Source organism: Mobula hypostoma, chromosome 10, assembly GCF_963921235.1.
Source record: "Mobula hypostoma chromosome 10, sMobHyp1.1, whole genome shotgun sequence".
NCBI classification, from domain to species: Eukaryota; Metazoa; Chordata; class Chondrichthyes; order Myliobatiformes; family Myliobatidae; genus Mobula; species Mobula hypostoma.
Window position 1 is genome coordinate 15859429 of NC_086106.1, and position 13192 is coordinate 15872620.

At 43.2% G+C, this 13192-nt stretch overlaps 1 protein-coding gene across 8 annotated transcripts in view; it reads left to right on the plus strand.

The window, feature by feature from the left end:
- The window catches only part of LOC134352669 (ryanodine receptor 1-like), a 581514-nt gene that overhangs the window by 310610 nt on the left and 257712 nt on the right, over positions 1-13192 (plus strand). For all 8 annotated transcript variants that reach the window (XM_063060038.1, XM_063060039.1, XM_063060041.1 and 5 more), the window contains 2 exons: positions 823-1043; positions 10069-10159. In XM_063060038.1, the coding sequence (XP_062916108.1) occupies positions 823-1043; positions 10069-10159 (312 nt within the window). The remainder of the gene's footprint in view (positions 1-822; positions 1044-10068; positions 10160-13192) is intronic.

Genomic DNA, 13192 nt, shown 5'->3' on the forward strand with positions numbered 1-13192 from the left:
AGCATATATTCTACTGAACTGCTCTCGTTTCAAAGTTTCAGAAGTTAATTTATTATCAAAGTATGTATGCAGAATGAAGAGAGCAACGGCTCGAACACAGCAGCTTTCTGAGGAGTATGACTGTTCAAACACAACAGCCTTCTGAGGAGAGCGACTTCTTGAGCACTTGCTCTCCTCCGCATTCGCCTCATTGTTTCAATCTTTCTTGACACTTTAATTGGCAAGAAATGGAGTTGAATATGGTCCCATGCCCCATCTCTGAGCTGTTTCTCCTTGAGGCAGCTAGAGCTCATGCTCCCTACCTAGAATTTGCATGGAGACAGCAGAGTGCTAGATTACTCAATCGATCTCCAAACTGTAAGTCACGGGCTCCAATAGTTCCAGAGACACACTTAAGATAAAACAAAGACATAGAAAAAGTGAAATAAGTATTCCCCGAGCAGTTATAGAGAGGTTTTTCAACCTTTCTGGTATTTTTGGTCCAAGTTGGGTTAATGTTTTCTCTGTAATAAAATGATCTGATGGGTGACATGGAAAACAAAGTTTATCACTGTATCTCAGTACACATAACAAGAATAAGCCAATTTACCAATTTATAGTGTGGTGCAGTGGGTTTACCATGGCATTCAAGACATTTGCATGTGACCTATTGCTACAAAGACTTTCTGAGTCTGTTCCTGCCCATCATTTTCACATGACTCTGTTTAAATTTTAAGTGATATTTGAATGAATGAAGTTGTGTTAAAAAGCTATGTTTGTTAATATTCCAGGGTGCATTATTGAATTTGATTAACACGCAATATAAATGGTGTTCCTCCCTAGGTCGCTTTCAGTACCACTGAGATGGCTCTGGCTTTGAACCGATATCTTTGCACTGCTGTTCTTCCTCTGATAACCAAGTGTGCCCCATTGTTTTCTGGGACAGAACATAGAGCTATAATGATTGATTCCATGCTCCACACCATTTACCGATTGTCCAGGGGTCGTTCACTGACTAAGGCACAGAGGGACATTATTGAAGAATGTCTCATGGCACTTTGTAGGTAAGTTTGTGGCTGTAAAGTAATCAAGGATAGTTTTTTTTTGTTTTGGTACAGTTAGCAATCCAACTGCAGATTATACCCAAGCTTGAGGCTGAGATATATCCTGGGATGCACAGGGACACATCATTACTGAAGTAACCTGGGGTCATCAGGTGTTTTAGGTCTTTCAACATCAGACAATCTCGCCCAGTCGGCCCCTCCCGAGTTGATCAGGCTCTGGCTTGTGTCCCAGCCACATTGGTCCACGGGTCAAACCTCTTGATCTATAGCCATCTGGAGATTTGCTCAGCAGCCACCATGACAGTCTTGATGGCTCTTTGCTGTGCAGCCCCCATGATGCCAAGGAGAGAGTGAGTTCTGCACAGTAAGCTGCCAACAAAGCCTCTATAGGCTTGCATGGTGCCTTCCACTGTTGTCTCTGGTACTACTGTACCAGCTCCTGGTATTTGGACTTCTTACACTCAAACGCCTCCTCAATCCAGTCTTCCCAGGGCACTTGTCAGTTCTACCATGGCACCTGCTTTGAGGTTTATGACAGAATGACCATTGTCAGGTCTCAGGGATGATGATGCGATGAAGTCAGAGAACTTTAATTGCTTGCTAAGAGCAGCTTTCAGTTGTCAGTCCGACGCTGTGGCAAGCAAGCTTGTTGGTGATCTGGACTGATGCTGTGCTGTGGTCTCCGGCTTTGACAAAGGCTGTGGGCTTTCTGGGTTAGCGGAGGTGTTAATGGCCAAAGAGGTGCTTTTTGCCACTGCCTTCAGCACCTGGTCATGGCACCAGCAGGCTTTTGGGCAGCTGCTCAGGATGCATTCTGGGTTCCCTCTGCCAGAGAGGACATGGTGTCCCATTTTTGCCCCAAGCAAAAAGGTTCGCTGGACTAGGTAGGATGTCATACACATGAACTCAATGCTCCGGGGTTCTGCCTGCCAGATGTGGACCAAGAGTTCTCTCCCCCCCCCCCCACCTTGTTCAAGCTTCCTGCTGCCCACTCCTACCATCCTGGTGGTACACACATCCTCGACAGTTGCTCGCACCTCTTCCTGGACCAGTTTGCACCTGTCCCTTGCCCTGGTCCCAGCTGAAGTGGGGTTGAAGGGAAGTTGCCCAGCCCTGCCTGACCAGATCCCTGTGCCTCAGATGTGACTCAGCTATCTCCACTGCATCTTTGGCCTTCCATTTCCTGCCTAACCTCATCACTAATGTTGAGGCCTTCTACCCTAAATGGGCGTAGTTTTATTCTACTTGTGCTAGATTTCCCCACTCTCTCAGCATCCATCCTATCAAACCCCTTGATCTAATGATTGAAATTATGTTGAAATGCTATGTTTGTAAAGATTCTAGAGTGCACTGATTAACTTGATTAACAAGCAATGTTTGTAGAATCTCTTGTGTTTCTGCAATGTACACATTATGATGTTCCTCCCTGGGCTGCTTTCAGCAGCACTAAGATGAGTCTGGCTTTGAACCGATATCTTTGCGCTGTCATTCTCCTACAATCTACTGAGTATAGGCCCAACTTGATGAACCTTGATGACAAAATTCAAAACACCAAGCTGCAAAGTGACTTGGTGTCTTTGTGCAAGGCTCTCTAAAAGCTAACTTGCAGGGTGAGTCAGTGGTGAAGAAGGCAAATGCAATGTTAACCTTAATCTCGAGAAGACTAGAATAAAAACACAGATGTAATGCTTGACCATAAGATGTAGGATCAGAATCAGGCCATTCAGCCCATCATGTCTGTTCTGCCATTTGATCTTGGCAGATCCACATATCCCTACCTCATTCTCCCTGTGGAACCACAGTAGTTATAGATAGTCAATTTGAAAGTGATCCATTTACTTTAGCATAGTACTTAGTGTAATTGCTTTACAGTGCCACAATTTGATTCCCATAGCTGTTTGTATGTTTTTCCTGTGACGCGCAGGTTTCCTCTGAGTGCTCTGGTTTCCACACACATTCCAAAAATGGACGATTAGGATTGTTAAACTGTGGGCATGCTATGTTGGTGCCAGAAGTTTGACACTTGCAGGCTGCCCCCAGTAAATCTTCACTGATTTGATTTATCTCAAACAGCACACTTCACTGTATGTTTCGATATTTCAAAGTACATGTGACAAATAAAATTAATTTTTATTTTCTGCTTTCTGAAACCTATCCATAATAATATCTTGCCCCAACCCTGTATACTCTTGTGCAGTTCTTTTTATATGCCATCTTATTAAATGTATTTATAAACTCCCAAGTACACTACATCTTTTTATTTTCCATTATCCACACCATTTTCTACATTCTCAATGAAGCAAAACAAGTTTGTCAAACATGACTTCCCTTGCATTTAAGTATGGTACTGCTTGTTTGCCCTTTTATTTCCCTAATATTCTTAATTATGAATCCCTGTTATTTTTTCAATGATTGATACAAGGCTGACTATCTATAATTTCTTGTTTTCTATCTCTCTTGAGTAGCAGCATTACATTTGTGGTTTTCTGATCCTCTGGAACTTCTCCAAGAATCCAGGGAATTTTTGCAAGATCACAACCAAAGCATCTACCACCCTTGCAACCACTTCCTTTGAAAGCCTTGAACCATCTCAACACTGAAAGAAACCATTTGACCAAATGGATGTATGTTGGTCCCAAGCAAGATAATGTTATTCCCCCTCTCCTTAGAGTCATAGACAGATGCAAACCAGAAACAGGCTCTTCAGCCCAGCAAGTCCATACTGGCCATCAACCACCTCTTTAAACCAAGGGTCCACGGATCTCTTGCTTAATGGCCTTGTTCTATGGCAAATAAAAAGTTGGAAACCCCTGCTTTAAACTAATCCTGCATTAATCTTTTTTTAAAATTTTCCCTACATTCTTAACGGCTCCCACAAGACTTGACCAATCACCTACAAACTAGAGGCAATTTATAGAGGCTAATTAACATGCAAACCAGCACATCTTTGGGAAGTGGGAAGGAACTGGACCTCCTGGGGGAATCACATGATCACAGGGAATTTCCACACGACAGCATCTGAGGTCTGGATTGAAACTGGATCTCTGGCGCTGTGAATCAGTGGCTCTACAAATAATGCCACTGTTCTGCCCTGTCCTTAGCTGTTTGTAGTCCTGGTACTTATTCTCTCTCAAACATCCATTAACTTTCCTTTCATTATTTTTCTATCTAAGGAGACTTTATAATTGCCAATAAATCTTCCATTGCATCTCTGGTATGTGGGTGGAAATAGAGCACCAGGTAGAAACTCATGTGATCACGAGGAGAACATACACACACCAAATAGAAAATACATGACATCAATGAAGACCCCAACACTCCTCTTCCTCTTGGATTCCTCCTTTGGGCCTTTTACCTTCTCTTGATCTTTTCATTTCCAGTTGCTATTGCAACGTAATCTACTGACTATCCATAATTTCTCTTTTACCCACACTCATAAAATGAAGTTTGGAAAGATTCCCTTTGGCTTAACTCATCTGTGTTGACCAAGGTGCCTTCCTGACTGAGCTAGTCACCCATTTGCCTGCATTTGGCCCGTATTCCTCAAAACCTTTCCTATCCCTGAACCTGTCCAAACATCTGTTAAATTATATAATTCTATCACCTCCACCACTTTCTCTGGCCACTCGATATATCTATTACCCTCTGTGTGAAAAACCTACCTCTCAGATCCCTGTTTACCTATTACCATCTGATGCACTACCAATTACTCCATAAGACTGGAGGTAGAGTAAATACTGAAAGGCTTTTATTAACAGTAAATGGCCCAACGTCCATGCTGAATATCTGTCCTGGACTGAGGGAGGAGCAGTGGCACAATCGCCTTTATTCAGGAGTCTGTGGGAGGAGCCACAGGAGCAGTCAGCAGAGGGGTGTGTCCAGACAGGTAACCCAGTTACTACCTATATGCATGGTTTACCACACCCTCTCACCTTAAACATATGCCCTCTGGTTTTAAACTCACCCACCCTGAGAAAAAAGACTGTGACCTTGTACCCTGTCTAGGCTACTCATGATCTTGTGAACCTGTGTAAGGTTACCTCCTCAGGCTCAGCCTATCTAATCTGATCTCATACCTCAAGCTGTCCAGTGCCAGAAACATACTTGTGAATCTTTTTTGCATCATTTGTAGCTTAATCATATCCTTAATCAGCCTTCCAGAGGGCTCTAAAGTTCAAATTTAAAGTAAATTTATTATCAAAATACATATATGTCTCCATATGCAATCCTGAGATTCACTTTCTTGCAGGCCTACGCAGTAAATCCAATAACCATAATAGAATCTCTGGAAGATTACATGCAACAGGGCAGAAAACTGGTGTGCATGGAAGACAAAGAACTGTACAAATATGAAAGAGAAAAAAAAATAATAATAATAAATAAGCAATAAATAGCGAGGACATGAAATGAAGAGTCCTTGAAAGTGAATCCATAGTCTGTTCTGGATCTTTTCAGTGCCAGCTGCCGACGAGACATCAACCGTCTCGATTTCACCAACTCTTTCTCCAATTTCAACTTCACTCCTTACGAATGTACTGCTCTCCACTCTCTCAACACTACTAACCTCACCATCAAACCTGTAGATAAGGGAGGTGCTTTCGTAGTCTGGCAGACTGACCTCTGCCTTGCTGAGGCCCAGCGACAACTGTCAGACACCTCCTCTTATTTACCTCTCAAATAGGATCCCATTAAGAAACACCAGGCCATTGTCTCCCACACCAATACCAACCTTATTAGCTCTGAGGATCTCCCATCCACTGCCATCAACCTCATAGTTCCCTTACCTCACACCTCCCACCTCCCATTTCTACCTCCTACTCAAGATCCACAAACCTGTCTGTCCAGGTAGACCCATTGTTTCAGCTTGTTCCTCCCCATTGAACTCATATCTGCATACCTTGACTCAGTTTTATCCCCACTGGTTCAGTCCCTTCCTACCTACATCCATGACACTTCACATGCTCTTGAGTTTTCGATGATTTCAAGTTCCCTGACCCCGAGCATTTTCACCATGGATGTCCAGTCCCAGTAGACCTCTATTCTCCACCAGGAAGGCTTGAAAGTACTCAGTTTCTTTCTGGACACCAGACCCAACCAGTGCCCCTCCACCACCACTCTTGTCTTCACTCTAAATAATTTCTCCTTTGGCTCCTCCCACTTCCTTCAAACAAAAGGTGTAGCCATGGGTACTTGTATGGGTCCCAGCTAAGCCTGCCTTTTTGTCAGCTACAGGGAACAGTCGATGTTCCAAGCCTACGCTGGTGTCACTCCCTCACTTTTCCTATGCTATATCGACAACTGCATTGGTGCTGCTTCCTGAAACCATGCTGAGCTCATCAACTTCATCAACTTTGCCTCCAACTTCCACCCTGTCTCTGTCTTTGGAGACAGCTTATCCTTTGATGTTATTACAATCCCACTGACCTTCACAGCTACCTGGACAGTACCTCTTCCCCCTCCGTTACTAGTAAAAATGCCAAGCCCATCTCTCAATTCCTCAATCTCCACTGCATCTGCTCTCAGGATGAGGCTTTTCATTCCAGAATGAAGGAGATATCCTCCTTCAAAGAAAGGGGCTTTCCTTCCTCCACCATCAACGCGACCTCTTCCATTTCAGCCCTCAGCCCATCCTCCCGCCACCCCACCAGAAAAAGGGTTGTTTCAGTCCTCACCTACCACCCCAGCAGCCTCCGCGTCCAGCACATAATTCTCCATAACTTCCAAAGGGATCCTACCACCAAGCACATCTTTCCCTTCCCCTCCCCCCCAACTTTCTGCTTTCTGCAGGAATTGCTCCCTATGCGACTCCCTTGTTCACTTATCCCTCCCACTGACCTCCCTCCTGGCTCTTATCCTTGCAATTGGAACAAGTGCTATACCTGCCCCTACACCTCCTCCCACACTACCATTCAAACAATCCTTCCAGGTGAGGCATTACTTCACCTGTGAGTCTTTTGGGGTCATCTGCTGTAACCAGTGCTCCCTTTCTGGCCTCCTGTGTATCTGTGAGCCCTGACGTTAAGTGGGAGACAGCTTCACAGAGCACCAACACTTTGTCCGCCAGGAAAAGCGGGATCTCCCATTGGCCATCCATCTTAATTCCACTTCCCATTCCCATTCCAACTCCAACATGTCAATCCATGGCCTCCTCTACTGTCACGATGAGGCCGCACTCAGGTTGGAGGAACAAGACCTTGTATTCCATCTGGGTAGCCTCCAACCTGATGGCATGGACATCGATTTCTCAAATTTCCGGTAATGACCCCTCCCCATTAGATTCTGTTAGATTCTCCCTTTTCCAGCGTTTATTTCTTTCACCAATCAACTTCCCAGCTCTTTACTTCATCCCTCCCAGTTTCACCTACCACCTTGTGTTTCTTCCTCCCCTCCCCACACCTTCTAACTCTGATTCTTTTTGCTCCTATCCTGCTGAAGAGTCTCGGCCTGAAGCATCAACTGTACTTTTTTCCATAGATGCTGCCTGGCCTGCTGAGTTCCTGCAGCATTTTGTGTGTGCTGCTTCAGATTTCCAGCATCTGCAGATTTTCTCTTGTTTTCCATAGGTTGTGGGAACAGTTCAGTGAAGTTGACTGGTTTATCCCCTTTGGTTCAAGAGCCTGTTGGCTGGGGAGTAATAACTGTTCCTGAACCTGGCGGTGAGAGTCTTGAGACTCCTGTACCTTTTCCTGATTACAACAATGAAAAGAGAGCATGATCTGAGTGGTGGGGGTCGCTGATGATGGATGCTGCTTTCCTGTGACAACACTTCATGTAGATGTGCTGAATGGTGGGGAGGGCTTTACCTATGATGGACTGGGCCACATCCACTACCTGTAGGATTTTCCATTCAAGGGCATTGGTGTTCCCGTACTAGGCTGTGATGCAGCCTATCAATATATTCTCCATTATACAAAGTATCAAAAGTTTGTCAAAGTTTTAGGTATTGTGCCAAATCTTTGCAAACTTCTAAGGAAGGTGAGGTGCTGCCTCAACAAGGTTTATGAGGACGTTGCCTGGATTGGGGAGATTTACAAGGACGTTGCCTGGTTTAGGGAGATTTACAAGAATGTTGCCTGGATTGGGGAGATTTACAAGGACGTTGCCTGGTTTAGGGAGATTTACAAGAATGTTGCCTGGATTGGGGAGATTTACAAGAATGTTGCCTGGATTGGGGAGATTTACAAGAATGTTGCCTGGATTGGGGAGATTTACAAGAATGTTGCCTGGATTGGGGAGATTTACAAGGATGTTGCCTGGATTGGGGAGATTTACAAGGATGTTGCCTGGATTGGGGAGATTTACGAGGATGTTGCCTGGATTGGGGAGATTTACGAGGATGTTGCCTGGATTGGGGAGATTTACGAGGATGTTGCCTGGATTGGGGAGATTTACAAGGATGTTGCCTGGATTGGGGAGATTTACGAGGATGTTGCCTGGATTGGGGAGATTTACAAGAATGTTGCCTGGTTTAGGGATTGGGGAGATTTACAAGGACGTTGCCTGGTTTAGGGAGATTTACAAGAATGTTGCCTGGATTGGGGAGATTTACAAGGATGTTGCCTGGATTGGGGAGATTTACAAGAATGTTGCCTGGATTGGGGAGATTTACAAGGATGTTGCCTGGATTGGGGAGATTTATGAGGATGTTGCCTGGATTGGGGAGATTTACAAGGATGTTGCCTGGATTGGGGAGATTTACAAGAATGTTGCCTGGATTGGGGAGATTTACAAGGACGTTGCCTGGTTTAGGGAGATTTACAAGAATGTTGCCTGGATTGGGGAGATTTACAAGAATGTTGCCTGGATTGGGGAGATTTACAAGGGTGTTGCCTGGATTGGGGAGCATGCCTTATGAGAATAGGTTGAGTGAACTCTGCCTTTTTTCCTTGGAGCGACGGAGGATGAGAGGTGACCTGATAGAGGTGTATAAGATGATAAGAGGCATTGATTGTGTGGATAGTCAGATGCTTTTTCCCAGGGCTGAAATGGCTAGCACGAGAGGGCACAATTTTAAGGTGCTTGGAAGTAGGTACAGAGGGGATGTTGGGGTAAGTTTGTTACGCAGAGAGTGGTGAGTGTGTGGAATGGGCTGCTGGCAACGGTAGTGGAGGCAGATACGGTAGGGTCTTTTAAGAGACTCCTGGACAGGTATATGGAGCTCAGAAAAATAGAGGGCTATCGGTAACCCTAGGTAATTTCTCAGGTAAGGACATGTTCGGCACAGCTTTGTGGGCCGAAGGGCCTGTGTTGTGCTGTAGGTTTTCTATGTTTCTATCAGATATTCAAGGACATTCGATAGCCAGTCTTCTCGTAGTGGGGCAAACTAATAAAAAAAAAGACTGGATGGCTGGAAGATTATAGTGTAATACTTCTCTTCCCCTTCATCAGAAGTTATAGTGCACATCCACCTCAACATTGTCCCGACACATTATTTATCTAACTGTGCCACACATTCCCCGTAACTACAACACTGTTCTGCATTCTCTTTTCTTTTCATTACCTTGAAGTAATTATGTATGGCATGCTTTGTCAGGATGGCACGCCAAATAAAAGTGTATAGTCTATCGCACTACATGTGAGAATAATGAACCAATATAATATGATGTGGCACACTTGTCTTCATTGAATGGGGCACTGAGTACAAGAGTTGGGATACAAGTGACAGCTGTATAGAACATTAGTGAGACTAGTTCAAAAAGACATTTTAGTCAGCTTTGTCACTGGGCCAAAGGGCCATATAGCATATGGTTCTATGACATCCAGACTCACTTTCAAGAATCTTTACAAATCATGTTCTAGGTATTATTTTTATTTGCATAATTTGTCTTCTTTTGCACATTGGTTGTTTGTAGCCCTTTATGCATATGTTTTCATAAAATTCTGCTGTATTTCTTTTTTCCTGTAAATGCCTACAAGAAAATGAATCTCAAAGTAGTATATGGTAACATATGTGTACTTTGGTAATAAATTTACTTTAAACTATGACTCTGTGACAATATTGATTGTTCTTTCCCTGCTTTTACAGCTATCTCCGTCCATCAATGCTGCAGCACCTACTGCGTCGACTGGTGTTTGATGTACCAATATTAAATGAATATGCCAAGATGCCACTGAAGGTTGGTTTCATTGCATATACCTCCCCCGTTTTTATCAAACATGAGTATTGAGAAGTTGTATGAAATTGTATGCAACAAACTGTTTACAAATATTAAGAATCCTGGAAGCACTCAACAGTCAAACCATTTCAGTGGGGCAAGTCAACAGATTGGGTTAAGGAACCTTCTTCACAGCTGGAAAAATGCAGAGCAGGGATCATCTCAATAATTACTTTTAAAAGTGAAGTTGGAACATAATAAAATAGTAACCGTTTGAAGTAGAACAATGCTGAAGGTGGAACAGCCACAGATTTAGGGAGAGAAAAGGGGCTTTATCTGAAATAGTTATTCTCAGTTTTGGAAGTTCAGCAAAGGAATGAATGGATTGGTCCATGTTATCTGTGGCAGCATGGTGTCAGTTTAAAGAGTGTATCTGCGTGCTCAAGAGCTGTGTCAGTCTAGTCCCGATCTGTTTAGGTGTCTAATAGTGATTCCACCATCTCTCCGGGCAGTACATCACAGGCACCTCCCATTCTGTGTAATAAAAAGCTTGTCGAACATCTCTTTTAAATTTCTCCCTCGTGATTTAAACCTGTATAAATATATATGGAGCCAGCTTCCAGAGGAAATGGTTGAAGCAAGTATATTAAATACATTTAAGACGTCTGTGAATGACAAGAGTTTAGAGCAGAGGTTCCCAACTTGGAGTTCATGTACCTCTCAGTTACTGGCAAGGGTCAATGGTATAAAAAAGGTTGAGAACTTTTTAACTCTAGTTAAGAGAGATATAGACCTAATGCTGGGAAATGGGATTAGCTTAAATATACTGTGCTTGCAAGAGTCTACAACTCTCTATGACAATAAATGCAGTTATCAATATAACAGGAAAATAACTGAGGGAGGAGGCCTGAAACAAGGAGTCTTCCGCATATCCAACAGAGAGTCAGGCGTACGTGGAAAGGGACTAGTTAGACCTCTGCACAAAAAAGAGATGAAAGGGCTTTGGTTGTAATTGTTGACTGAAAAATAATTGTTTTAATTTTGTAACATAATAAAGTCATTTTATAAAGCTATATATGTGATTATTTAGAAGCCATATGTAAGGAAAACCAGATTCTGCTGTAGTATTTTGACCACAGTGTTTGAATTGTAACTTTGAGCTCCCGGTGGGAAGCCTCATCTGCAGGAAGTGCCTGGCAGACTTTCAAGCATTGATGTTAATTATTTACTCACCATTAATTCTAGTAAAATGATGAACAGCAAGGCTCCCACTAGGGAGCACAAAGCCAGGTTTTTTGTTAATAAATTACATGAAAAGGCTTAGTTAGTGCTGCAATTTTAATTGCCAAGTAGGTATAACATTGCGAATTCAAAATTGTTCCATATTCTTAAGAGCTCTCCTTGAATATTTCCTCAGGATAACAGAAATGAGCCTGATAAGGTGCTCCACAAAACTGGAACATGTAGTTCTGTATCTGTATATTGCTTTATTTGTCACATGTACATTGAAGCATACAGTGAACTGAGCGATTTACATCAACGACCAACACAGACCAAATGTACTCCGGGAGCAGCCCGCACATGTCACCATGCTCCCGGGGTCAACATAGTATGCCCACTGTTATATCGTGAACAAAGTCACAGGAGAGACACTGAAGCTAAAGGATATAGAATTGTTTTATTCAACAGAAACAAGCAGCAGGCATCATATTGAGATCCTTTTGGAGGCAGAGGCCTGTTTGACTCAATATTATATGACACTTTATATGCTAATGATCAAAGGATAATTCTATACTTACAATGTATCTATAGTGCTTCCTTTGAATTACATATAATTTTCACACCTGGATCAGTACTTGGAGCTATGATGTTGTGGCCCTTACAGAGACTCGGATGGCTCAGGGGCAGGAATGGTTACTTCGAGTGCCAAGCTTTAGATGTTTCAGAAAGGACAGGGAGAGGGGCAAAAGAGGTGGGGGTGTGGCACTGTTGATCAGAGATAGAGTCATGGCTGCAGAAAAGGAGGAAGTCATGGAGGGTTTGTCTATGGAGTCTCTGTGGGTAGAAGTTAGGAACAGGAAGGGGTCAAGAACTCTACAGGGTGTTTTTATAGACCCCCACCAATAGTAACAGGGATATCGAGGAGCAGATAGAGAGACAGGTTCTGGAAAGGTGTAATAAACAGGGTTGTTGTTGGTGGGAGATTGTAATTTCCCAAACATTGATTGGCATCTCCCTAGAGTGAGGGGTTTTAGATGGGACAGAGTTTGTTAGGTGTGTTCGGGGAGGTTTCTTAACACAATATGTAGATAAGCCTACAAGAGGTTAGGCTGTACTTGATCAGGTATTGGGAAATGAACTTGGTCAGGTGTCAGATCTCTCAGTGGGAGAGCATTTTGGAGGTAGTGATCACAATTCTACCTCCTTTACCATAGCATTGGAGAGGGATAGGAACAGACAAATTAGGAAAGTGCTTAATTGGAGTAAGGGGAAATATGAGGCTATCAGGCAGGAACTTGGAAGCATAAATTGGAAACAGATGTTCTCAGGGAAACATACAGAAGAAATGTGGCAAATGTTCAGAAGATATTTGCATGGCGTTCCGCATAGGTATGTTCCAATGATACAGGGAAAGGATGGTAAGGTACAGGAACCTTTGTGTACAAATTCTGTTGTAAATCTAGTCAAGAAAAAAAGAGCTTGCGAAAGGTTCAAAAAACTAGGTAATGATAGAGATCTAGAAGATTTTAAGGCTAGCAGAAAGGAGCTTAAGAATGAAATTAGAATAGCCAGAAGGAGCCATGAGAAGGCCTTGGTGGACAGGATTAAGGAAAACCCCAAGGCATTCTACAAGTAGGTGAAGAGCAAGAGGATAAGACGTGAGAGAATCGGACCAATCAAGTGCAACAGTGGAAAAGTGTGTATGAAACCAGAGGAGATAGCAGAGGTACTTTATGAATACTTTGCTTCAGTATTCACTACAAAAACGGATCTTGGCAATTGTAGGGATGACTTACACTGGACTGAAAAGCTTGAGCGTGTAGATATTAAGGA